This window comes from Melitaea cinxia, chromosome 20 (assembly GCF_905220565.1).
Source record: "Melitaea cinxia chromosome 20, ilMelCinx1.1, whole genome shotgun sequence".
NCBI classification, from domain to species: Eukaryota; Metazoa; Arthropoda; class Insecta; order Lepidoptera; family Nymphalidae; genus Melitaea; species Melitaea cinxia.
In genome coordinates, this window is record NC_059413.1 from 14,510,767 (window position 1) to 14,538,654 (window position 27,888).

The following is a 27,888-nucleotide window of genomic DNA, read 5'->3' on the forward strand; positions in this document are numbered from 1 at the left end:
ACAGTTACTTGACTATTTTTTCGTCGATCTACGTTGTACTACTCGTCGATGTAATTGAAGTCGGTTTTTTTTCGTTTGCGAGCAAACACAATTATTTTTTCTTGAAAATGGTGGCAACCATAAATAAAGCTCACTGTATATTATGTATAATATAATAAATATCTACTTGTAAGGAATTCTATTAGATATATTTGCGGTTATGTAAAGTTATGTTGGTTTCATTGTGTGCGGAACTATCCGCAAATTCTACAATAGCGCTAAGTAGCGTGATCGACGACAGTAAATTATTAGTGTAAACGTGAAGCTTTTACTGGAGCTTCATTTATTCCATGACGTCCTTGACCTGAACTTCGTGCTAAAAGCTTTGTTTTCAACTCGACAATATATAATAAACTAGCAGTCCCCTACGAGTGTTTGCAAACGTAAAAAAGTAGGCGAAAATATAGTCAATCAAACACGCAAAAGATAGATAACTTAAAAAAATACTTGTCAGATCTCGACCAATCGGGACCACATGACCAGGATTTGATATAAAATTATAAATAGATATATACACACAAAAACGTTTTCGAATTGAGAACAACCTCTTTCGACTTCGAACCTCTTTTTGATGTTGGTTATGAATCGCTTCCCACAGAATCTTCGATATCAACTTTTTAAATTCGTATTGTAGCGATAAGATCGTTTTTTAACCGACTTCCAAAAAAGGAGGAGGTTCTCAATTCGACTGTATTTTTTTTTAATGTATGTTACATCAGAACTTTTGACCGTGTGGACCGATTTCGACAATTTTTTTTAAATCGAAATGTAGTGTGTGCCAATTGGTCCCATTTAAATTTATTTGAGATCTAACAACTACTTTTCGAGTTATATCTAATAATGCGTTTTTATTTGACGCTTTTTTCATCGACCTACGTTGTATTATACCGCATAACTTTCTACTGGATGTACCGATTTTGATAATTCTTTTTTTGTTGGAAAGGGGATATCCCTAGTTTGGTACCATGATAACGAAACTAGGATCTGATGATGGGATCCCAGAGAAATCGAGGGAAACTCTCGAAAATTCGCAATAACTTTCTACTGGATGTACCGATTTTGATAATTCTTTTTTTTTTTTTTTGTTGGAAAGGGGATATCTGTAGTTTGGTACCATGATAAAGAAACTAGGCACTGATGATGGGATCCCAGAGAAATCGAGGGAAACTCTCGAAAATCCGCAATAACTTTTTACTGGGTGTACCGATTTTGATAATTTTTAATTTAATCGAAAGCTGATATTTATCATGTGGTCACATATAAATTTTATCGAGACCTGATAACTACTTTTTGAGTAATCTTTGATAACGCGTAGTTACTTGACAATTTTTTCGTCTACCTACGTTGTATTACTTGTCGATGTAATTGATGTAAAGTCGGTTTTTTCCGTTTGCCAACAAATACAATTATCTTATTCAGTAAAAAGTTTTTTTAAAATTCAGTAAAGAGTCAACACATATAAAAAAAAGTCGAATTGAGAACCTTTTTTTTTAAGTTAGTTAACATATATGTAAATAGACCAGTAAAAATTTTAACTACTACATAATATGAATTATGACATTAATACAACGGCACCGGCCACTTTCTAAACCAACTAACTTGACTTGTTTTATAATAAACTTTTATACAGTACACACATACACCTTGTTAAAAACTCATTATCGGACTGCAATAGTAAATTGTTTGTTTTTAAATAGTTTTCAACTGCTTAGTTTGACTGACCAGATATATCAACTTCTACAACAATGACTTTATTATTATCTATATAGGCATTTGGTATGTACTCATACAGATTAAAAAAAAAAAATCGCAAATTGAAAAATGGAAAATATTACTAAAAGATGGTATATTAATTTAAAAAAATATTAAACAAAAAATCTGAATTTTTAGACAGGTTTGATATCTTCTACATACATTTGTCGTTTTTACCAAAAATAAAACTAACCAGTAGCCTAAATGTGTAAAACTTTTACTTTCAAGTGTATGTAACAATTTCAAGTAAGTAATTAAATATATATACTTTAACAGATATTTATCGCAAACTTTATCAATGTGTAAGCGTAAGCTAAAAGCAGCAATATTGAAAATATAAATAAAACGCTGTATAATCATAGCTTATACGTATATTGACTTATACCTATAGAACAATGACGTAATTTAAATAGTGCTTTATAAACATAAATAGAAAAAGCAATTTTGTTGCGCATTTTACAAATCACATTTATTGAAGGAACAATCATCAAATTGGAACAAAAATTTAATGTGAATACTGAACATAAGATTCTTCATTTAGTCACGTGCTAATTTTATTAACATATTAATTGGGATAAAAAATAAAACCTTGCAATTTCAAATCAACAAGATTTTTTGCCCAATAGGTTAATTACAATGTGCATTTTATATAAATACAAGACTAAATAGTTTTTATTAAATGCAAATAAGGTATTCACAACTAAATATTAGTGTAGTAATTTTGACATATTCTTCAAAATCACATTGTGTTATATGTATAAATGGTTATAAACAATAGTGTCAGACAGCTTAAGTATATCGCAATCCGCTCAATACAGCTATAAACATAGCATCAAATTAAAACAACCGTTTGTTAAGAAACTTTAATAATAATAGAAGTATTGAAAAATATCTCCAATGAAAGAATCAACAAAAAAAAACAAATTTTAGATAAGTACTAAACATATGACTTTAGGCTACGCTAGGTATAGTCTAGGAATTAACTAAAATTTCCTTCCGATTATACATAAAGACACTAGAAGTGAACCCGAGTGAACTTTCTTGAGTAGCTAACGGTACAAACGTACAAGTGAGGTGCGTCAGAGATCCGTCACACACAGGGCTCCCCGGCCGCCTCTACACTGTAGATAGCGGCCGGGGCAGAGCCACGGTCCGAGTCTGTCACTAACAACATAAAATTTAGACGGAACGGGGAACGGCCTAGCCGCTCTTGAACAGGAGTATCGCTACTTGGCCCAAGTAAAAGTAGATAAAATGACGCGTCTCGTGCGTCACATAAGAGCCAAAGTTCCTGCCCACGATGCAGTGCCACGTCGGGTTGTACTTCTTGTCAAACTCCTTCTTGATGAAAGCAGCTATATCCTGAAATTGCCATAGTTGCTCGTTACTAAATAGTAAATACGAAAGTATGAAAAGAAAAAGAAAACTTTTCACTATATCTCATTCATGTGACAACACAAAGATTGTCAATTTTTCAAAATAAAAACTAATAAAACGCACCTTTTCAATGTTAAACTTTTCGAGAGCCTGCGTCGCGCAGTCCACCGCATCCTGCTGCATTTCCTCGCTCATGTCCGCGTTCTTGATCACCGCTTTACGGTCGCACATCTTGTCTGTGTAGCTGTGAAAAGACCCTCACATCAACCTACAGTCTTTGAAATTTACTAAAACAGGGTAAACTCTCAACATTTCGCGATCAACAGCGAATTGCGACTTTAAAACAGAACTATTTCGTTTCATATTCCGCGGAGCACTCATGACAGCACTTGACGCGCGCCAAATAAGTCAAGTACGTAGACATGTTATTACTTGCATATAAAATCCTCGGCAGCATAAGGGTTATCGAAAACCCAGCACCTTTGACTTCACTAATCACTAGTTTTCCACATGCGTGGACCATGCCATCGATTGTTTATATTCAATAGCGAGAACTATAAATAACTTCTAAAGGTCAGGCGCGAATCCATCCCCGCGCGCCCTTTATAAATTTCCCATGCCCCTACAATTTATAAAGATTTATAAAAGGAAAATTTGAGAAAAGTTGAGAAAATTACGCTTTAAAAATACCTCGGATCTTTTAATTCTTGCGAAAGTTTTTTTGTAGTTATTCTAACTGTAGCACTAGCTTTAATACCCGTCATCAAAATATTAAAACAAAACCTGAATGATTTATTCAGACCCCGTGTGATAATCTTAATCCATTCCTGAGATGGATTATCACCATAGAAACATTTAAAAATAAATCAATAAAAGTACTTTAGTACTATTTTTTTGCAAATGTTAGCGAAATATGGAACCACGGAGTTTTGTACACAATTTACATGTAAATAAAAAGATATTCAACGAAACAAATAGAAAACCGTTAAAAGAATAAATAAATGAAACATTTTTAACTATTACTTACTTTTACGTCGGTATATGAACAATTTTTTTCACAAAATGATTTTGATACCGGAGATTCCTTGCCTACTTTCTAGAGGATTCTTTCAATTGGTAATATGGCTTCTTTCAACGGAGAATGACTCGTATTGCGCTAGAGGGCGTTCTAAATTTGAAATCGTTCGAAAATCAAAACACATAGGTATAGAAACTTTCTTTATAATTAATTATTTACAGCCATACAAATTACATTAAGCATTTAATATTTAACTATTAATTATTTTTTTAAATAAAATATACGACTTTTTCAATTTATAAAAAAATGCACATTATCTTTTCATTTGAATTGAAATCGTTAATTTATTTTTAATTTAATACCATTTAAATCTAAATATGAAACAATACATTATTACCAAAAATAAAATTAATTCCTTAATTTAATCTCAAAATATGATTTGTACAAGCTAATCGAGGTATTTATTACTACTGTAATGTATACTCTAAGTTAGTAGGTATCATGTCAGCCATTTTAACTCTGATGGCTACGTGCCTCGGTCGCCATATTTAATTTGTCAAGAACCGCCGACCACTCGTGAGAAAATTGTGTACCTGAACTTTGTGTAGAATCAAGAAAAGAATTTATATTTCATAGTTTTATATTTAATAATTAGTCTCAAAATGTCTGGAGGTAGTGGCGGTAGTCGAAATGAGTGCAGGATATACGTTGGTAACCTGCCTCCTGATATCAGAACAAAAGATATTCAAGATTTATTTTACAAGTTTGGCAAAGTTACGTTTGTTGATTTGAAAAACAGGAAGGGACCACCTTTTGCTTTCGTCGAATTTGAAGATCCTCGGTAAGCTTTCAATGATACATCAATAATTAAGTAGTAACGCCATGTTCAACTGCCTACAAAAGTATAAATAATATACACATGTAACTCGTCGCAAACTATTATTTTTTATTCGTTTTTTCTTATAATTTTGAAATTTACCATGTAATCTAGTCATTTATAGAGGTTTTAAAAATGTATTCGTATTGTATTATAAATTTGTTCTATATCATACATATATCGATTAATCCTGCTTTACAAATTATATATTTAATTTACGCATTGAATTTACCTAATTTTAATTCCGTTGTCTATATCAGATAATGATTAAATTTTCTAAGTAAACAAGAATATCTACTATTTCTTTTAAATGACTTGCCAATCTTTGTGCTACATCATTTAATTACAATTGGTGTTATCGTAACCTCATTTCACAATGATAACATAATCAAAAATCATAAAAACGTTTTCATATCCTTAAAACACATTTATTAAGTACATAAATATTTATAAGGCTTCTGAACATTATTCATTATAATACTTATTATATATAAATCCTATGCAATAAAATCAATACTTATTTTTTTTAACATGTTGAATGCCATGGGGGTCATCAGACGTCCCGTCCTCTTATTTAGTCCATTGGGCCAGCTAAAAAGTGCTTATTTACAAAATGTTAATAATAAGTTTTTTTCCCACTGCCATACCCAATCTTACAGAACTTACTGCATAATGCATTATAAAGTCTTGGTGTGTTGCTCTTAGCTTTAAACTTAAAATAATTTACAGTTAAATGGAATAATACAAAGGTCAAACACATACACTCATACAGTGCACATACACAAAAGACTTCAATTGAAATTGTTATTATAGGTTAAATTTTGATTGTATCAACTTATTGTGTTACTGAATTGTGAGACATATTCTTTGTCTTTAAATTTTTGTTATTAGGTATTGCATCATTCTTTGTTTTGAATTCAGAATGCTTTGTAATATTGTATACTAGCTGTACCCTGCTTGCATTGCTACACTTCTTTTAATTTTTTTTTTTTTTGGTCATACCAACTTGATAACCTTTGTGAGCTCATGATTAACACTTTGCTGAAGATCATGACATAACCAAATGCATAGTTTACAATTCTCTAAAGGACATACAGACAAAATTTATATATATATATATATATATAGTGCAAAGTGGTTAATTGGTTGTGGATTTGGATAAAGGTCATATTGACAATGATTTTATATTGCATCTATAACTGACTATACATTTTAATGAGTTCCATGGGTTACTAAAGGATAGTTTTAACTATTTTCATGACGATTAATACTAATGGCATCTAATAGTGCCTTTATAGCAAATGATTTTGCCAATGTCAATCAAGAATCAAGAGTGAACAGGCACCTTAGGCTGCATCTTCACTTACCATCAGCTGAGATCGCAGTCAAGCGCGCTAGTCTATATATCTAAAAAAAAAGAATGTCATTTAGGATGAAGAAAACATAGTGAGATTAGTTTGGTGTGTTTGAGTTTACAATCCATGTATGTCTTTTACATAGAAGTTGAGATTATGTCATATCTTCTTGCCCTTATTCCACTTATGTAGGGTCGGCACAATATGTTTTTCTCTTCCATTCCTCTCTATTATTCGTCACTTCAGCGCTTACTCCTTTCTTTCTCATATCTCATCTATGTCTCATCGCTCACACAATCCATCCATTGCTTTTTTGGTCTGCCGATCGTTCATCGTCCTTTGATGTTCATTCCTAACTTTCTTTTACCAATATAGTGTTGCAATACTGTATAAATTTCTTTTACTATGTTGCTATTTGTTACAATTTGGTTATATTAAATTTCTAGCTGCTCAAATGTCAGCTAATTAGAAGCTGACATTTGAGCAGCTACAGTCAATCTGGGACAGTACTGCCTATGTTGGATAGCTGTGATTCAAACTGTTTTGTACCTCTACCAATCGTACAATAGCAAAGCGTAGCAAATCTATACAAATAAATAAAATTGAAGTGTCTGTTTATAATATTAAAATAACCGCATTTAATAAATTTATATGGATGGTATACACAGTACATATACCATAATAATTTTTACAATTTTTGTCTTTCTGTTTGTTCTGGCTAATCTCTGAAACGGATGGACTGATTTTCATGGGACTTTTACTGGCAGGTAGAAGGTGTAATAAGGAGTAACTTAGGATAATTTGATTTTAGAAATTTATTAATTTTATAACTGAGACTTGACCAATAACTTTTTGTTATATTCCACACAGACGCAGTCACGGGCACAGCTAGTAATTAATAATAATTGTTACAATATTGTACTAATTTTATACTTTGATTCTTTAATACATATACACTTTCAATGGACCTTGCTCCATTACACTTTCTTATAACATATTTACTTAGATTGGCATTCTCCAAAAGGACTAATTAAAAAAAATGTGTATATTGGGTTAGGCGTGAAAATAGGTCATAGGCAATTTTTTATACCACTGATACTTATGTCTCTATTCGTATGGCAGAACAGCATTGGCCATATCAGGTAGTTAGTGTATATCAGTAGATTTAGTAATGCTGTATTATATATATTTATATATGACACTGAAACTAGCAGCCACTCTTTATATCTCTGCTTCTAAACAACAGATTGATTTGTAACTTTACACAAATTAGTATCGTTTGTTCATCTAACTATGGAAAAAAATCCAAAGGGTAAATACCACCCCTTCTATTTTTTTTTAAATTTAAAAACTAAAAAAGGAGGTTAATTCGATATAAAAGCTAAAAAATTAATGTTACTAAGCATAAAAAGGGTCAAAATTTGAAAACAAAGGTAATTTATAATAACAAGAAAGATTATAAAAAAAAAAATTACTTTAATTTTTTTTATTTTAGGATTTTTTCTAAGCAGACGATTAAATAAAATTTATTAAAGTTATCATATCTCGGCTCATAGACACTGCATTTTGTTGTAACTTTGCAGAAACCTTTTCTTTACTATCAAGAAAAGATAAGACAATTTTCAAAGCGGATACTCAACCCCTTCTATTTATTTTTTATTTTATTTTTTTCTCTAAGACAACGCCTATGTACCATTTCTTCAAATGTCTATATCTCTGCTCGTGGACACTACATTTTGTTGTAACTTCGTAGAAACCTTTATATTACTATCAAGAAACGATGATAAAAATTTGAAAAGGGATACTCAATCCCTTCTATTTTTTTTTTATTTTTTTTTTCTCTAAGACAATGCCTATATACTACTTCTTCAAATGTCTATATCTCTGCTCGTGGACACTACATTTTGTTGTAACTTCGTAGAAACCTTTCTATTTCTGTCTAGAAACGATGATAAAAATTTCAAAAGGGATACTCAATCTCTTCTATTTTTTTTATTTTTTTTTCTCTAAGACAATGCCTATATACTACGTTTTCAAATGTCTATATCTCTGCTCGTGGACACTACATTTTGTTGTAACTTCGTAGAAACCTTTCTATTACTGTCTAGAATTGATGATAAAAATTTCAAAAGGGATACTCAATCCCTTCTATTTTTTTTATATTTTTTTTTTCTCTAAGACAACGCCTATGTACCATTTCTTCAAATGTCTATATCTCTGCTCGTGGACACTACATTTTGTTGTAACTTCGTAGAAACCTTTCTATTACTGTCTAGAAACGATGATAAAAATTTCAAAAGGGATACTCAATCCCTTCTATTTTTTTTTTATTTTTTTTTTCGCTAAGACAATGCCTTTATACTACTTCTTTAAATGTCTATATCTCTGCTCGTGGACACTACATTTTGTTGTAACTTCGTAGAAACCTTTCTATTACTGTCTAAAAACGATAATAAAAATTTCAAAAGGGATACTCAATCCCTTCTATTTTTTTTTTATTTTTTTTTTTCTCTAAGACAATGCCTATATACTACTTTTTCAAATGTCTATATCTCTGCTCGTGGACACTACATTTTGTTGTAACTTCGTAGAAACCTTTATATTACTATCTAGAAACGATGATAAAAATTTCAAAAGTGTTGTAACTAGAGAAAAAAAATAAAATAAAAATAGATGGGGTTGATTATCCCTTTTGAAATTTTTATCATCGTTTCTAGACAGTAATAGAAAGGTTTCTGCGAAGTTACAACAAAATGTAGTGTCCACGAGCAGAGATATAGACATTTGAAGAAATGGTACATAGGCGTTGTCTTAGAGAAAAAAAAATAAAAAAAATAGAAGGGATTGAGTATCCCTTTTGAAATTTTTATCATCGTTTCTAGACAGTAACAGAAAGGTTTCTGCGAAGTTACAACAAAATGTAGTGTCCACGAGCAGAGATATAGACATTTGAAGAAATGGTACATAGGCGTTGTCTTAAAGAAAAAAAAATTAAAAAAAATAGAAGGGGTTGAGTATCCCTTTTGAAATTTTTATCATCGTTTCTAGATAGTAATATAAAGGTTTCTACGAAGTTACAACAAAATGTAGTGTCCACGAGCAGAGATATAGACATTTGAAGAAGTAGTATATAGGCATTGTCTTAGAGAAAAAAAAAAATAGAAGGTATTGAGTATCCCTTTTGAAATTTTTATCATCGTTTCTAGACAGTAATAGAAAGGTTTCTACGAAGTTACAACAAAATGTAGTGTCCACGAGCAGAGATATAGACATTTGAAAAAGTAGTATATAGGCATTGTCTTAGAGAAAAAAAAAAAAAAAAAATAGAAGGGATTGAGTATCCCTTTTGAATTTTTTATCATCGTTTTTAGACAGTAATAGAAAGGTTTCTGCGAAGTCACAACAAAATGTAGTGTCCACGAGCAGAGATATAGACATTTGAAGAAATGGTACATAGGCGTTGTCTTAGAGAAAAAAAAAATTAAAAAAAATAGAAGGGGTTGAGTATCCCTTTTGAAATTTTTATCATCGTTTCTAGATAGTAATATAAAGGTTTATACGAAGTTACAACAAAATGTAGTGTCCACGAGCAGAGATATAGACATTTGAAGAAGTAGTATATAGGCATTGTCTTAGAGAAAAAAAAAAAATAGAAGGGATTGAGTATCCCTTTTGAAATTTTTATCATCGTTTTTAGACAGTAATAGAAAGGTTTCTGCGAAGTCACAACAAAATGTAGTGTCCACGAGCAGAGATATAGACATTTGAAGAAATGGTACATAGGCGTTGTCTTAGAGAAAAAAAAAAATAAAAAAAAATAGAAGGGATTGAGTATCCCTTTTGAAATTTTTATCATCGTTTCTAGACAGTAACAGAAAGGTTTCTGCGAAGTTACAACAAAATGTAGTGTCCACGAGCAGAGATATAGACATTTGAAGAAATGGTACATAGGCGTTGTCTTAGAGAAAAAAAAAATAAAAAAAATAGAAGGGGTTGAGTATCCCTTTTGAAATTTTTATCATCGTTTCTAGATAGTAATATAAAGGTTTCTACGAAGTTACAACAAAATGTAGTGTCCACGAGCAGAGATATAGACATTTGAAGAAGTAGTATATAGGCATTGTCTTAGAGAAAAAAAAAATTAAAAAAAATAGAAGGGATTGAGTATCCCTTTTGAAATTTTTATCATCGTTTCTAGATAGTAATATAAAGGTTTCTACGAAGTTACAACAAAATGTAGTGTCCACGAGCAGAGATATAGACATTTGAAAAAGTAGTATATAGGCATTGTCTTAGAGAAAAAAAAATAAAAAAAAATTAGAAGGGATTGAGTATCCCTTTTGAAATTTTTATCATCGTTTCTAGACAGTAATAGAAAGGTTTCTACGAAGTTACAACAAAATGTAGTGTCCACGAGCAGAGATATGATTACTTTCACAAATACAATATAATTGCCTCCTTAGGGAAATTGCAATATTAAAAAAATAATCAAAGTGGATTATTTATTTTTTTACCTTTTTTTTCTAATTTTTTTTAATATTCTAAACGACCTTTGATTTAAATTTTAACCTTATTTCATGCTTAAAGACATAGATTTTTTGCTTTTATATCGAATTAACCTCCCTGTTTGGGTTTTTAAATATAAAAAATAGAAGGGGTGGAATTTACCCTTTAGATCTTTTTCATAGCGAGATGATATAACGTCACTAATTTCTGTACAGTTACAACTTAATCTGTTGCTTTTTTAAGAGATATAAAGCGTGGCTTCTAGTTTCAGTGTCATTTAATTTTGGCTGCTAGCTGCTAGTTTCAGTTTCATATTTATATCACTAGGTTGGCAAACAAGCATACCACTCACCTGATGGTAAGAGATTACGGTAGCTTATAGACACCTGCAACACCAGAAGCATTGCAAGCGCGTTGCCGACCCAATCCTATCCCAGGAGCTATGGTCACCTTACTCACCAACAGGAACACAATTCTGCTTGAAAACAGTATTATTTAGCTGTGGTCTTCTGTAAGGTCGAGGTACTACCCCAGTCGGGCTGCTCCATATTTTGAGCAGGAAATTCCTGCTGTGCCCTACCTCAGTTGTATTACTTCGAGTACTTATTACAGCGACGCAGACGACGCGGTGAGGGCGCGCGACGGTTACGATTACGACGGGTACCGCTTGCGGGTTGAGTTCCCGCGGGGAGGGGGCGGCGGCGCGCGCGGCGGGCGCTCGCAGCCCGACCGCTTCGGGCCGCGCCCCGCCGCGCGCGGGCCGCCGGCGCGCCGCTCGGAGTACCGCGTGCTCGTCACCGGCCTGCCGCCGTCCGGCTCCTGGCAGGTGACCATACCGACGCCTATACCTTATTTATATATCATCATCATTACAGCCTATACAGTCCACTGCTGGACATAGGCCTCCACAAGTTTACGCCAAAAACAACGTGAACTCATGTGTTTTGCCCATAGTCACCACGCTGGGCAGGCGGGTTGGTGACCGCAGTACTGGCTTTGTCGCACCGAAGATGCTGCTGCCCGTCTTCGGCCTGTGTATTTCAAAGCCAGTAGTTGGATGGTTATCCCGCCACCGGTCGGCTTTTTAAATTCCAAGGTGGTAGTGGAACTGTGTTGTCCCTTAGTCGCCTCTTACGACACTCGTGGAAAGAGTGGGGGTGGCTGTATTCTTTAGTACCGTAGCCACACAGTACTATTTATATATATCTACTATTTATTTTTCTTTATTGCACTTAAAAATATATACAAAGCTAACACAGACTCAAATGGTATGGGCGAACTTAGCGGGCATTCATTTTGCCAATTTTTGATTGAAATTATTCAACAAACAAAATTTGAAAGAAAAATTGATCTATTCAACAAACTAATTAAAAGCTACAACCAGTTTTATTATATATCTTCAGGATCTAAAGGACCACATGCGTGAGGCGGGCGACGTGTGTTTCGCAGACACATTCAAGGATGGCACCGGTGTTGTGGAGTTCCTGAGGCATGAGGATATGAAGTACGCTGTGAAGAAGTTGGATGACTCTCGTTTCCGGAGCCATGAGGTCAGTAGCATCTATTATACTATCGAATCATTCAGCCCATAATATCCACTGATGGACGTAGATCTCTTTCTCCAAGTAAAAGACTGAGGGGTCTTTGCCTGCATGGAGTACATGATTCTGTTTGTGCTGTTATCTTCCATTCAAATATAATCTAACAAAATATTGATATAGGCTCAGTGGCACGCATGATGCTCCACTGCATGTTGGTGGATATATTCCTTACTATCAGGGCCTGATTAACCCTCAGGCTAATTAGGCTGCAGCCTAGGGCGCGAGGAACGAGGGGAGCGCGCTGATCGTGTCTTCGCATGCACTAATCTAGCATCATTGTATCAACCCCACGTATGACATGGATTTGGTTTTCTACTTGGTAGCCTGCAGTCACTTGTCATGATTTTAATCTTATAATGCGTAAGATACTTTGCCTTTATATATGGTCAGCTTAAAAAATGTTTTGCCACCCTAAGGTTTAATGTCATGCAGAGTAAGGACAGCGTTAGTTTCGCTTGCAGATTGATCTCAAATTTTTTTAGGTAGTATAAACCATGTTAAAATTTTCATACTACTACTAGAGTAGTCTCACTAATTTTTAGGCCATCCGTAACACCTGGTGGGGGCGTATCCTCATAATTAGCCTGGGGCGGTCAGAACTCTTGATCAGTCGCTGCCTACTATGATGTATACATGCTCTTGTGTTTCGAAAACAACTAGAATCGACATCTTAAGGTTCTGTTTGTGCTACAGCGGGAGACCACAACTGCTTAAAAGTGAAGATTGGAACATACATCAGACTGACTTCACGGTTTCTTTTCATATTGCTAGCTGTATACTACACTAGTGCTTTCACTCATAAAATTTTAACAGACCTTCAAACATCATGATTGATTCATTTAGCCTATAATATCTCACTTCTGGACATGATTCCTCTTTTTCTGTAAATCGCCATGCTGCTCCACACGTGTACATACTTTAAGTAAAAGATATTTTTTTTTTAGAGATCAGTAATAAGCAAAAGTTATTGTTAGAGTATTTTCTTTTTGTTGGGCAGATTATATAAATTGAATGTATTAAATTATCTGGAGAAATTTTACGGTATTATTTATCAAAATGAGCTCTGCATGTAGAGTTATGTAATGGGGATTGTTTTCAACGACACCCTTTGGATTAATTTAAACCCAAAAATTTCTTCTTATACTGTTTTATTACAATTTTTACAATTAATTTTATGCGAGCCAATGCTATCTTTGACACGGCGTTTTAGTGACAGATAATGTAGATAGCTTAAAATTTAAAGTATGTGAATTAAAGCAACTGAGGAAACGAATTACTCGCAGGCGCTATAATTCGGAACAGGAATACTTATTAAGATTATATTTTTATATTTATTAAATTTCATTTTAGGGTGAAGTATCATACATTCGTGTCAAAGAAGATTACGGCAGTGGTGGCGACAGGGACAGGTGAGTTATAATGGTTTTTTTTTGTTATATATATATAGCTATATATATACTAGCTGACTCGGCAAACTTTGTCTTGCCGCTAAACTTTAAAAATAGGGGTTGGTAGTAGAAGGGTGAAAATTTAGGGTTGTATGTATATATAATTTTTCAACGCCAAATTATAATAAAATAAAAAATATATAATTTAGCAAAAAATTAAAAAAAAATGGGGTAGATTTGTTGTTCAATTCTCAGACCTACTCAATTTGCACACAAAATTTCATGAGAATTGGTCAAGCCGTTTCGGAGGAGTTTAACTACAAACACCGCGACACGAGAATTTTATATATTAGATGTCTATGGGTAACACCTAGATCTATCTATGGGCAACACACATGAGTTCACGCCATTTTCGCGTGAACTTGTGAAGGTTTATATCCAGCAGTGGACTGCTAGGCTGAAGTGATTCAAGCGCGGCAATCCGCCCGGCCGCAGGTCGCCGTCGTACTCGCCGCGCTCGCCGGGCTACGCGCGGCGCCGCGGCTCGCCCACCTACTCGCCCGTGCGCCGCTCCTACTCGCGCTCGCGCTCCGCCTCGCCCGCGCCGCGCCGCGCCTACTAGCAGGTGCCGCTAGCTGGGCCCAACACCCACTACTCACCCCGCACTCTGACTGACACGCATGACTTCATGCCATTTCCGGCGCGAACTTGTCGCACCTATTTCCACTAGTGGACTGAAATGATGACCTACTCGCGCTCGCGCTCCGCCTTGCCTGCGCCGCGCCGCGCCTACTAGCAGGTGTCTCGCGGCCGCTCTACCGTCACTAGCTGCCACTAGCTGGCACTAGCTGGCACTACTCACCCGCACCCCCTTGACTGACACGCATGACTTCAGGCCATTTCCGGCGCGAACTTGTCGCACCTATTTCCACTAGTGGACTGAAATGATGACCTACTCGCGCTCGCGCTCCGCCTTGCCTGCGCCGCGCCGCGCCTACTAGCAGGTGTCTCGCGGCCGCTCTACCGTCACTAGCTGCCACTAGCTGGCACTAGCTGGCACTACTCACCCGCACCCCCTTGACTGACACGCATGACTTCAGGCCATTTCCGGCGCGAACTTGTCGCACCTATTTCCACTAGTGGACTGAAATGATGACCTACTCGCGCTCGCGCTCCGCCTTGCCTGCGCCGCGCCGCGCCTACTAGCAGGTGTCTCGCGGCCGCTCTACCGTCACTAGCTGCCACTAGCTGGCACTAGCTGGCACTACTCACCCGCACCCCCTTGACTGACACGCATGACTTCAGGCCATTTCCGGCGCGAACTTGTCGCACCTATTTCCACTAGTGGACTGAAATGATGACCTACTCGCGCTCGCGCTCCGCCTTGCCTGCGCCGCGCCGCGCCTACTAGCAGGTGTCTCGCGGCCGCTCTACCGTCACTAGCTGCCACTAGCTGGCACTAGCTGGCACTACTCACCCGCACCCCCTTGACTGACACGCATGACTTCAGGCCATTTCCGGCGCGAACTTGTCACACCTATTTCCACTAGTGGACTGCAATGGGCTGAAATAATGATTATGTACTATTTGACTCACGCTTCAGCCTGTAGTATCACACTACTGGGCATAGGCCTCTCCCCATGTTGAAGGATCGGAGCTTAATCCACCATGCTGCTCCGATGTGGGTTGGCAGATCAGGTGTACGTGATAACAACCGGGACCGAACAGCTTAACATGCTCTCCAAGGTACGGTGGAAAAACCCACAAGGACTGCACAAACACCCAGACCACGACAAACATCTATATGGCCAATACAAATATTTATTATGTGCGGGAATCGAACCCACATCCGCCACCACAACAGGCACAATCCATGGCTGTGACCGTTGCGCCAATGCGGCGACTATTTGACTACTCCCCCCATACTATCTGACTAGACACCCCCTCCTCCATACTGTCTGTGACTACTCACCCTCCCCGTACTATCTGAGACTAACACCCTCCTCTCCCCCACAATACTATCAAGGAGCACGCTCCGACAGACACTCCAATTTTATATATTTATATAGATTTATATTTTAAATATTTTGCTTAGTTGTAATTTTCATTATGAAATTTATTTTTTTATTAATGTAAATGAAGTGTAGTTATTGAAAATATTAGTTGATAATAATGACAAATTTCTCTATGTCAAAAGTCGTTAAACCTTTAAAATACAAAGCTTTTTTTTATATATCACTAGGTCGGCAAACAAGCGTACGGCTCACCTAATGGAAAGCGATTACCGTAGCCTATAGACGCCTGCAACACCAGAAGCATCGCAAGCGCGTTGCCGACCCAATCCCCAATCCCCCCAGGAGCTCTGGTCACCTTACTCACCAACAGGAACACAGTACTGCTTGAAAACAGTATTATTTTGCTGTGATCTTCTGTAAGCTAAAAAATTTGTCCACTAATGTTTTCAGTTTGCTGAACTCAATAAAATAATGTTTTTTTTAAACATCTATCTGTGTGTTTAAATAAATGCAAATATGACCAATGTGCTTCAGTAAAAAAGAGTAACAATATGCTTGTTTCTAACATGTGTCTGATAACTTGAGTTCACATTAAAATACTACAAATACACAAAGTACACACATGTCACACTCAACACTAGATAACTAATTTATTGCATATAAACTTATACTTTCTAATAATGTTTTTACGAGATTTTCACAGTTATCATGGATAAGGATCCGGATTAATTTATTGGATACACGGATCGGAATACACTTGAGGAAACACTAAAGTTGGATCAGGATTAAATGTACACGATTCTATTAAATGTATCGTTTCATAACTTTGGAATACATGGACTTTACTGGACACTTTCATATAAATTAAATTATTAATTAATAAATTGAAAAAAAAACGAAATAAAAACATTTTATTTTTGGATCTCACGTTTTAACTGCATATTTATAAAAAAAAAAATGGAGAAAATAGGAAGGACATTGGAATTTTTGGACACATTTTTTTTGGACACAAAACTCAGGAGCATAAGAATAATATATAAAGTTTGGATAGCGTTTAGTGTAAGGATACGAGGAAAGTAATGGAGTTTTAAGTGCAAAGGCAATTGAAGGTGGTGTTTTCAACAGGCCAGGCGAAGGCGGACGGAGCTATCGGTCCAGGAACAATGTCTATTGGCATCCAATAAGAAACCTCGTCATTTCGACGACTTGTAGCAATTTCGAGTCTGTACAACCTATACAACCAATATTGTCGAGTGTAGTTTATAATTTTATCTTAAGCGAGCGCGCTCCGGGCCCCCGCTCTATAACATTGATATTGTTCCAATTAATAATTTATCTGTGTATATGAAATGGTCACAAATTTTTAGCTGAAATTTTATTCAGGCCGGAGTCAGGCTAGGAGCGCGCCCGAGCCCCATATCTAAAAAAAAAATAAATATATCCGAGCCCCATATCTAATATAGGTTTAAATAGTGTTATTTAAAGGATTTTCTTTTGTTTCATCCACTGTGGATCGGATCGGATCGGATTGGATGTCCGGAGGAGGTGAAGGTCAGGTGTAGGATAGGGGCTAGAGCGCGCACTCACAGGACTCACGGATCCGCCTCTCGCTTTACACTTAAACCGGAGGGACCGAACCGGACCGGATCGGATCGAAACGGAACGGAACGGAACTGACCGGGACGGAAACCGAAACGGATCGGACCGTCCCGCGGTTGCCGGACGCCGGGATCGCGGAACGTACGGATTCTCTGGGTATGATTTTGTAAATTTTTTCCCAAAATAACATACGTCGAGTGCACGCTCCGCACCGAACATTAATGTTTGTTTAGCGTAAAAACTAACTCGACCGGCGCCGGGCCTCGCTCAGTTATATCTTATAGCTATATAGGCCGATTCGCACATCATAAAAAAATATCAGTGAAGTCACATTACCTCACAGTGCGAAATATTCTTTCGCGCAATCTGTTTGAACATATCCCCACTTGTCAGTGTCAGTGACGACAACGGCAATCACAGACGTGTTCGTCAACAAAGATAGTTTTTGTCGGCTCACGGACGCTCCGGTTACAAAAACAAAAAAAATTGTTTGCTGGCAAACGAAAAAAAAACCGACTCCTAAAGATTACTCCAAAAGTTGTAATCCGATCTCGATGAAATTTAAAAATTATCAAAATCGGTACACCCAGTAAAAAGTTGTGCGGATTTTCGAGGGTTTCCCACGATTTCTCTGGGATCCCATCATCAGATCCTGGTTTCCTTATCCTTTGTACCACACTTAGGATATCTCCTTTCGAACAAAAAAAAAATCGGTTCATAAACGACGAAATTACCCCCGAATTTACATTAAAAAAAATATACGGTCGAATTGAGTAACCTCCTCCTTTTTTGAATTTAAAAATTTCAAAATATTGCCTTTCATCATTAACTAATTCTTTCTATAATGTCATGAATTGACATCCTTCTCTCTTAACTGCCATGCTTCATTTATACATTTCCTCTTTTCTCCTTGATCCTGGTCTTCTTCATCTAAAGCAATAGCTATCATTGCTAGCTCCGTAGTATTGAACAGTCATAGCAACAATCACGATTACTCGACGACGGACAAGTTCTCAATGATACTCTACTGAATGCACACGTTAAAGGAACTGTGGCTTCACTGATGTGTGTGAACCGGCCTTATACATTAGTGTCACGCCCGGCGTCGGCCTGACGAGTGACTGGCGAGTGTCTGGTAAGTGACTGGTGAGTGACTGGTGAGTGACTGGCGAGTGACTGAGAAGTGACTGGCTAGCGATGGCGAGGCGATGTGTTCCCGTATCCGAGTGTCTATCCACATTATAAACATTAGATGTAAAGCGTTATGTAAGAGTTTCATTGTATTTTGCTTCGATGCGACCGATCGCATTGATCATTCGATGTTGTAGTGTAAATGTTCGATTGTAATTTAGGTACTGGATCTGCATTCCAAAGACCGACAAAGTTTGATGGACTAAAAATAAAAAATAAATAAACTTATTTAAAAAAAAAAATCGTTTTATTTTACAACTACACCGAAACTACCCACAAAGTTCATATAAACTATATTTTAAACCCTGAGTGGATAGCGCATACACCAAATGTTAAATTTTCGTATGTCACTTGTCTGAAGCCAGCTTCCTCAATCATTGATTTAAATTTCTCCTGTAACAAGATTTTGATTACTAGTTTTTACAGTACCATTCTAACGTAGCAGAAGATCAGAACTAGAGACGAACTTCACCCATTTGAAAAATGGACAACTTGTCCATGGTTGTCTATTATTTTCCTGGCCTAACTTCTGGGTACCTCACAAGGTATAAACAGATATATTAAAATACATATTGTTCTAATTATTTTCACGCACATGTCAAATAAATAAATCTACATCAAAATGAGCGTTGTTTCATTGCGAATAAGATGGCATAGGGTTGTCTGCTTAAGTCAGGTTTGAATAACGGTTGCCGTATATTATATAACTTGGCAGAAATTTTCCAGCCCAACCCCTTCGCGATTCATCTTAAACATACTTAAGAAAATGATTATTTAATTTGTGTCCAATAATGGGTGAAGATAACGTCTAGTTCGGGTCTTACTAGAAGGTAAATTCATAATCTATGTCATACTAGAAGGTACTTTAAATAATTATTGTCAAAAAAAAGTTTGTAGTGATCCTGTATTCTGCTCAGAGGGTTGTGGGTTCGATTCCCACACATTCTGTAATGTTGAGTACTTCTCTAGTCGAGCTGTTCCAGATTTTAAGCAAGATACTTCCTGCTCTGCACTACCTCAATAAGATATAGCTTATAATTAATATACATAATATGAATTAACCTGATTTGGAAACTGCCGAATGCTTTCAACGAGATACTGATACGGTTTCCACTGGCCAGCAACTAGCTGGCCCATTACTGGTATTACTTGGAAAGAATATTGATCATACAACCTGCAAAACAATCCAAAAACCACAGATAAGTATTAGACTCTTAAGAATAAAAAAATAATAAAGATAAAATATGAATAATATTTTTCGATTTTACCGACATAATAATAAAAAATAAGAACTTGCTATTTAAATAAAAAATAACGAGTGCAATTAGAAAAAAAATAATAATCGACCTGAAAATTTAAGGATTTGAACCGTGGTTTTTTCGGTCGATCGAGACCGGCCGATATCCCACCTGAGCATTACAACTGTACTGACAATTGCGAAATTTACCTTCGTATTCTATTGATATTGTAGCCATTTTTTTACAGTCTAAAAACTGGGATAAAACGACATTTTCCAAAAATGAATCTTAGCTAGATTTATTTATCTCCCCCAAAATTCCCTGCTTACTAAATTTCATGAAAATCGTTGGAGCCGTTTCCGAAATTCAGATTATATATAATTTGCAAAATATGTGACGTCACACTAGGTTCTCATAAATAAGCTATAACAAGGACGGTAGTGGGGTCAAAAAATTATGAAATTCGTATGGTGTTATTAATAGACGGCCCATTAGAGCAAAATTCTAGTATACAGAATTTTCAAATATCTAACAGACAAGCTCACCTTTATTAATAAGACAATGTTTTGTTTTCTAATGTTTACGTGAATTTCACTCATTGAAATGAAACAAGTTTTTCGGATTTTATCGCGGTTTATATAACATATAAACTTTTTTAGATTCCAGACGTTTCGGATACTTTACAGCAACCATGGTCACGGGAGGACCATCCGTTGTTACATTTCAAAGACAATGTTTGTCACCACTATGACATTTAGTTCTAGTTTTTGATACATAAAAAAGGTTCAATAAAATTAACGACAATAAATAAAAATTAGCACATAATTAAAATATATTTCCAATAAAAACATAATGATCTTGACCTTAGTTGTTGAGAATGTTTTATAGTCTGTACCTAACTACTGGATTATGTAAGTTTGTAATGATAAAAAACATATTAAAATCGGTTCAATATAAGATAATAAACAATTCTTTCTACATTCAGGTTCATAAACGACGGAGTTATCCCCGAACATACATAAATATATATATACACGGTCGAATTGAGTAACCTCCTCCTTTTTTGAAGTCGGTTAAAAATAAAAATTGATAAAAGTGAACTTTCTAGTCACACAAATTATGTTTGAATTATTTATTAAAATTTATTTTTATTTAATTACAAAATAAGTTACCATTGCATAGCAGGATTCGGTAACTGACTGAACTCCAAACACATGAAGCGTCCACCGGGCTGAAGCACACGGTATGCTTCTTCCAATACCTACAAATCAAAATATATTTTTAACAAGTTAATAAATCCTTCTCAGACATGGAGATGCCCAGCAGTGGGATATTACAGGCTGAATATTGTATCATAACTAAATAAAACGATAATACTGGTACTAATAATATATTTGTTAAGTGTTAGAAAGTGTACTTTCACTCCTAATGTAGTAATTTATCTTTAATATGTTATAAGATAAGTAGTCATAAGTTACGACTATGTTTTGATGGAATGCGTCCGTTACAAATGGAGTAGACGAGATTTGGTGTCCAAGTTAAACCTGAATTTATTGAAAGTCTGCTTGTTCAATCAGATCTCTGAACCAACATCCTAATGTGCCAAATCTATACTAGAGTTTGTATTTAGTAGTATTAAGTTAAGATCGGGTAATCATTTAGTATTATAATTTAGTTTATTTAAAAATGTTATAATCGTTAGTTTTAGTATAGGATGAGTATAGGACAGTCTTGTTCATAATATGCAGAAAAGTCCCTTAATAAAGGATTAAAAAAAAAATGTTACGATTAAACTTTAAGTGCTGTGTGGCTACGGCACTAAAGAATTTAGCCACACCCTCTCTTCCCGTGGGTGTCGTAAGAGGCGACTAAGGGATAACAAGGTTCCACAACCACCTTGGAACTTAAGAAGCCGGCCGATGGCGGGATAACCATCCAACTGCTGGCTTTGAAATACACAGGCCGAAGACGGGCAGCAGCGTCTTCGGTGCGACAAAGCCAGTACTGCGGTCACCAACCCGCCTGCCCAGCGTGGTGACTATGGGCAAAACACATGAGTTCACGTTATTTTTGGCGTAAACTTGTGGAGGCCTATGTCCAGCAGTGGACTGTATAGGCTGTAATGATGAAACTTTAACAGCAGGAGGTGGAATTGGGTATTAGGGCTTATTTCACCTCACTAAAATGCAATTTTTAGATACATATTTGCAAATGGAAATATCTTATAAATACAGAATTCGATGATGAAAAATAATTATACATATAGCATACAATTTTGTCTTTTGAATTTGTTATCCACAACTGATGAATGACAATACTTCATTATAAGATTTTCTTTTAGTAATTGATAAAGGCTTAACACATTTCATTACTTACCTTATCAATATGCGTACAATTTCTGATGCCAAATGCAATAGTGTAGGCATTGTATGAGTCATCAGGAATCATTGTAAGTTGTTCAGCGTCTGCACACAACCAGTCCACTTCTACTGGAGAATCTTTAAGATAGCCCAGTCTAAAAAAGGTTTTCTGTTATGCTTTTAAATAGCCTAGTTCATTAAATAAATTGGCTAACAATTAATATTAACGTGGATATTTGCTTCTCAAGAATGATACCATGATATTAAAATTTTATTTATCTCTCAAGAGATGCAAAACACTTGAAAACTCTAACGGGTCATTCAAATATTACGTAAATACGGAACGGGGCTGAGGAGTGTTTGTTTTGCTCATTTTTGATGACATGAGGGCCGAGGGGTCTAACTGGAGGTTACGTCAGTAGAATTTATTTATTATTTCTGAATAGATTAAAAATATATTTACTCAAGTTTACTTAAGCATAGGAGGGGGTTGCTGACTTTCGCTGAAAGGGGGGGACAAGGGACAATTACTAAAATTCTGCTTACGCATTAGAGGAATGACCCCTAAGGCAGGACTCAGAACTACTGCTCAGAGTTACTACAGTAACTCTGACAAGATTCTACTCCTTATATTCTTTTCACCACAGGCCTTATATTATTTAGTCTGTCTTTATTATATAAGCTGTTAGGACGGTTGTGACACCGCGTTGGCGCAACGGTTACAGCCATGGATTGTACTCGTTGCGCTGGCGGTTGCGTGTTCGATCCCCGCACATGACAAACATTAGTCTTGTGGGTCTCCCCACCGTGCCTCGGAGAGCACGTTAAGCTGTTGGTCCCGGTTGTTATCATGTACACCTGATAGCGATCGTTACTCATAGTAAGGAATATATCTGCCAACCCGCATTAGAGCAGCGTGGTGGATTAAGCTCTGATCCTTCTTCTACATGGGGAAAGAGGCCTATGCCCAGTAATGGGATATTACAGGCTGAAGCGATATAAGCTGTTAGGAGTAAACTCATAGATTTTCTTTAAAGCAAATAGGTACATATCTTTCAATTTGTAACATACAGGTAATGCTCAAAATATATAGTTACTTTTCAGCTCGATTTTTGCCCACATTCAACATATTTTGGTTGATGTCACACACCGTTACGCTGCTGTGCTTCTCTGCCATTGCATTTTTTCTATTCCTTAAATAATTAATATACCTAAATGTTATATCACCTGGAATTGTTATAAATATGATATAAATAAGTTTTTTATTTATTTATAGTGTAATTATATCAAATCTATTTTTAATTTGAGAAATTTACGTAATCTTATTTTGTTTTATTTGTCACATTTTAAAAGTTGTGTTTTTTCTTGCACTATGCAAATAATTTTGTTTTTCATAATGTTCACAACTCAAATTAAGAAATATTACTAGATATAGTTTTAAAACAATCTCGATAAATATGTTGTGATTTTAAATTAATTAGTACATAAATTAACTACTATTGTAATATGAATTGGCCACTTATCACTTTAAGTAATAACTTTTTTTATTGAATCCAGTATTCATAAAATAAAAAAAAATACATACCTGTACCACCAGCCATATCTAAGAGTTTAGTTCCCGGTGTCGGAGCAAATCTCATCATGAAAATATCTTTCCATACTCTGTGTATGCCAAAGGACATCATATCGTTCATCGTATCATATTTATCTGCCACAGTTTCAAATACTTCATAAACTGGAATACAAAATAGAATATTGAGAGAAAACTATTTTAAATGGATTATATATACATACTAGCGACCCGCCCCAGCTTCGTACGGGTGTAATGCTGATACTAAATATACTACAGAATGTCTTTATTTACATACATAATTCATTTAACTGTTATATCTACAAGAGATCTGTTATTTTTAAAGTGAAACTTCTAAATTGTAGGGGTTTCAAACTCAATGAAACGAAGAATGTTTTTTAATGAAAATAAAATAATAAAGAAACACACAAATATATAGGAGTGTAATGCGTAAGAGACATGATTTGCATGGCGCTTACGACCTTTTTCATGGGACCGTGATCATTGTCAATAGAACAAATCGTAACAGCCTATCCTGCTAAGACTTTTGAGAAGTTTCACTTCTGCCTTGTGTGAATTACACACACACACACTTTTTTAAGCCTTGTATCGGTATAGGTGTTCCATTAACAATCACTGATGGAAGTTTTGACCGGGTCAATGCGCGAAATAAGTTTTTGACAAGCGATGAGAATAACCTGAGTTCTGAAGACCTTCATAAAATTATTTTTCTTCTATTCTTTCTTGATATATTTGTTCAATGAGTTAAAAAAAATATGCACTTAATTTACAAAGAGTGAGAGAGAGAATTACTCATAGCCTACCTTTTTTAGTTTTTTCATCTTCATTAACTGTTTCAAATCCAAAATGTGTTTTTCTTTTCTCTTCTCCGTCACTTTTTGGTTCCGCTTGGGCGCTATAATTTCTTCCACTACATAATTTTTGATACGGTTTTGGAACACTAATAAACCGTAGAACTGATCTTCGTAATGACATTATGATATTTAATACTAAAAACTTATATTTTTATAAGAAATTACATGAGATTGATTTTCGTCTAAAGAACGTCAAGTACAGCTGATTGCAAAGACAATTTTGTTTTGACTGATATAAAATGTTACTGTCAAAAATCGGGAGTCACTCGCCGTTTGGTTATTGGTTGGCTCATCACAATAATATTATTTTTTTACAAAGTTCGACAAAAATACCAAAGAATTTTTAAAAAGTTTCGTTAGTAGTCCTATATACAAATTTCTTCATGTTATTAACACAATCTATATACACATATATTTTTTCTTTGTTAATTAGGTAAGTAGATAACTGATAAGAAATGATAACAACTGATAACTACTTCTATACGATACATTTGTAGCTCAAGCACGCAGTAATTCAAAAGTTATAATGTAACACCGTAATTGTATAGCAATAAACCATGACAACAGGTGAGAATGGTAAGTACATGAATTATATATTAAATATTAATTGAACTTAGAAACGCAAAGAAAATTAAAACTGCAGTGGAAATAAAATAGTAAACAGTATATATCAATAAAACGAACAATTCTAACATTTACAACAAATTGTAATAGCGTTTTGAGTACTCTTATCGGTAAAAAGTTTACATTTGCAATACAAATATTTTTACCTAAAATTGTATTGTAATAAATAGAACAGTGTACTACAAAAGTTTTTACATCTACAATTATATTCCAGGTGCATTGATTCAGCACAATGTACCTCACATCCAACAAAGGTATAACTGGGACTGTGGGGTAACTTGCATTCTCATGTTACTCTCTGAAGAGGACAAAACAAAATTCCTAAATAACTTTACCAAAATATGTCAAAAGGAGGGTTTTGGACACACCACATGTACTATTGATCTCTGTTATTTATTGAAACGGTAACTTTTATTTTTGAGAATATTTTGTTCTTGAATAGTATGGCAAATGATATTTTACTACACATATGATATTTTGTCTTGCAGATTAGCGCAATATTATTGTAGAAATATATGCTTAATTTTGTCTGTGCTACTTATTTTACTAAATTAGATTAAAAAATTTTAAATGTGTATTCTTTTGTATATTACAAATAAAAAATAACTGTTGAACTAAAACAAAAATTGTTAATTGGAAATGTCTATACTATACGTCATCAAATAATATAAATTATCTGTGGCTATGTCTATTATTCGGTACATTCCCGTATATAAAAATAAAATTATGTTCTAAAAACATTCGTAACGAATTATTAACGACATCCACAAAATCTGGGATAACCTAACGACCTTTATATATTAACAAATAATAATTTTCAGATATAATATTGAGCACTGCATGTACACCACGAGACAGTCGGCTAACACACGATCTCTTAGTAATTTAACTAATTATAATATCAATACTGAGAAGGTTGGTAAATTGTTAGTGTTTACACTAATGTAATATTTTGTTAGTTCCTAGACTACCCCCAAAGTTTTACCCATGTTAATGAATCTCATTATTTTATTTATTAAAGTTGGAATTTTTTTACCCTTGGCAATAAAATAAGTTATTATTCCGTTGATAAATACAATTAGGTTTTGACGACACGTTGGCGCAACACTGGTTGGTCACAGCACTGGTTTGTGGCTGTTGCGGGTTCGATCCCCGCACGTGGCAAACGCTTGTATTAGCCGTTACGTTTATTTAGTAGATAATTCTAGTAGGGGCCGTTGAATGTGAAAAAAATCATCATTGAACATTAGTATCTATGTAAGTATATAAAGCGAGCGAAATACAATTAAACGATTCTTGATTTTAATAATGAGAATTTGATTGAGCCTATTACCACAGTTTATAGTGGCCCTGCATTCTGCTTCCGGGGTCGTGGGTTCGATTCCCAACTGAATCTGTGTGTAATGTTTATATTCATTTAAATGTTTTATTTGTATGTATATTTATTTTAAAAACATCAGTTAAAACAATCAGCTGTTATTTAGGTACCTCTAATACAAGCATTCAGTACTTACCTTAGAAACAGACGACCGTGTATAATAAAGAATTAAAGATATTAATTTATTATTTAATAAATATTGATTAGTTACTTATTACTACCTTACTAAAGAAACGACTAAAACATATTTTAGGTAGCGACTCGAATCAGCAAAAAATTTGCTAATGCGCCTGTATGCGGTATTAGAATATATGATGGAGTTCTATCAGTAAAAGATTTAGTATCTCATATTGCGCACAAAGGACCGGCCATTGTTCTGGTAGATGCTGGATTGTTGTCATGTGATCTTTGTAAACATAACAAGCTTACCGCTGAATTCAGGTAAATTACTCGAGTTCAATATGATATACAAAGTAAAAAGGTTGAAGTCTTTCTCAATATTTCATGACGAATTTAATGATGTACCTAAAAATCTTTCAAATCGTGCCGCTTGTACAAAGTCAAGATTTGACACACACACAAAGAAACATACGCTAGAAAAAGCTATATCTGCTTTAGCAGTTGAATAAAATTAAATTTAATGGGTTACTAATGTTAATTACAAATTTAAAATATACCCATGTAATGTAATTTTAGGCCAGTGACACGCCTCGAATTCCTCTGATGTTGCAGATGCCAAAAGCCTAACCTAAAAACACATTGTGCTTTCTGCTTTTATAACTCTCAATTTTTTTTTATTAAGTTTTAAGTGAATTTTATCTATCTTCATAGAAGTTTAATATACCATGTATTTTTTAGACGTATTTTCGGCGGATCATACCGTGGTCACTACATCTTGATATTTGGCGTGTCAAGTAGTAAGCTACTGTACCGCGACCCAGCACGCTCCTCGCCATTCTGCGCTACAACATTCAAACGACTACAAGCCGCACGGCTGACGTTAGGTACGGACTGTGATATTATACTCATTTATAAAAAAATTTACACCAAAATGTAAATAGGTTAAGAATATTTATCGTAATAAATTGTTTGGAATGATTATTGTTTTTTTTTTTTTGTGCACTA

At 35.0% G+C, this 27,888-nt stretch overlaps 4 protein-coding genes across 5 annotated transcripts; 2 read left to right on the forward strand and 2 right to left on the reverse strand.

The window, feature by feature from the left end:
* Positions 1-2,147: 2,147 nt before the first annotated feature.
* Positions 2,148-4,308, reverse strand: LOC123663740 (dynein light chain 2, cytoplasmic). Of its 2 annotated transcripts, none has more exons than XM_045598404.1 (3): positions 4,196-4,308; positions 3,292-3,412; positions 2,148-3,153 (listed from the first exon to the last, which is right to left on the reverse strand). In XM_045598404.1, the coding sequence occupies exons 2-3, from the start codon at positions 3,397-3,399 to the stop codon at positions 2,992-2,994; spliced, it is 270 nt and encodes an 89-aa protein (XP_045454360.1). In that variant the 5' UTR covers positions 3,400-3,412; positions 4,196-4,308; the 3' UTR covers positions 2,148-2,991. The 2 variants fall into 2 exon arrangements, with proteins under 2 accessions (XP_045454360.1, XP_045454361.1); XM_045598405.1 differs by lacking the exon at positions 4,196-4,308 and adding an exon at positions 3,601-3,698.
* A 391-nt stretch (positions 4,309-4,699) lies between these two features.
* LOC123663506 (serine/arginine-rich splicing factor 1B) lies at positions 4,700-17,292 on the forward strand. Its single transcript, XM_045598179.1, has 6 exons — positions 4,700-5,027; positions 11,537-11,750; positions 12,328-12,474; positions 13,876-13,934; positions 14,409-14,538; positions 17,054-17,292. Exons 1-5 carry the CDS (start codon positions 4,849-4,851, stop codon positions 14,533-14,535), a joined length of 726 nt encoding a protein of 241 aa, XP_045454135.1. The 5' UTR covers positions 4,700-4,848; the 3' UTR covers positions 14,536-14,538; positions 17,054-17,292.
* Positions 17,293-18,950: 1,658 nt separating this feature from the next.
* Positions 18,951-24,996, reverse strand: LOC123663503 (2-methoxy-6-polyprenyl-1,4-benzoquinol methylase, mitochondrial). The gene is made up of 7 exons (XM_045598177.1): positions 24,711-24,996; positions 23,902-24,051; positions 23,414-23,543; positions 22,333-22,471; positions 21,129-21,217; positions 19,781-19,892; positions 18,951-19,111 (listed from the first exon to the last, which is right to left on the reverse strand). Exons 1-7 carry the CDS (start codon positions 24,880-24,882, stop codon positions 19,010-19,012), a joined length of 894 nt encoding a protein of 297 aa, XP_045454133.1. The 5' UTR covers positions 24,883-24,996; the 3' UTR covers positions 18,951-19,009.
* Positions 24,997-25,241: 245 nt separating this feature from the next.
* LOC123663504 (protein GUCD1) lies at positions 25,242-27,862 on the forward strand. The gene is made up of 5 exons (XM_045598178.1): positions 25,242-25,337; positions 25,600-25,789; positions 26,207-26,300; positions 27,017-27,204; positions 27,622-27,862. The coding sequence occupies exons 1-5, from the start codon at positions 25,319-25,321 to the stop codon at positions 27,818-27,820; spliced, it is 690 nt and encodes a 229-aa protein (XP_045454134.1). The 5' UTR covers positions 25,242-25,318; the 3' UTR covers positions 27,821-27,862.
* Positions 27,863-27,888: the final 26 nt, after the last annotated feature.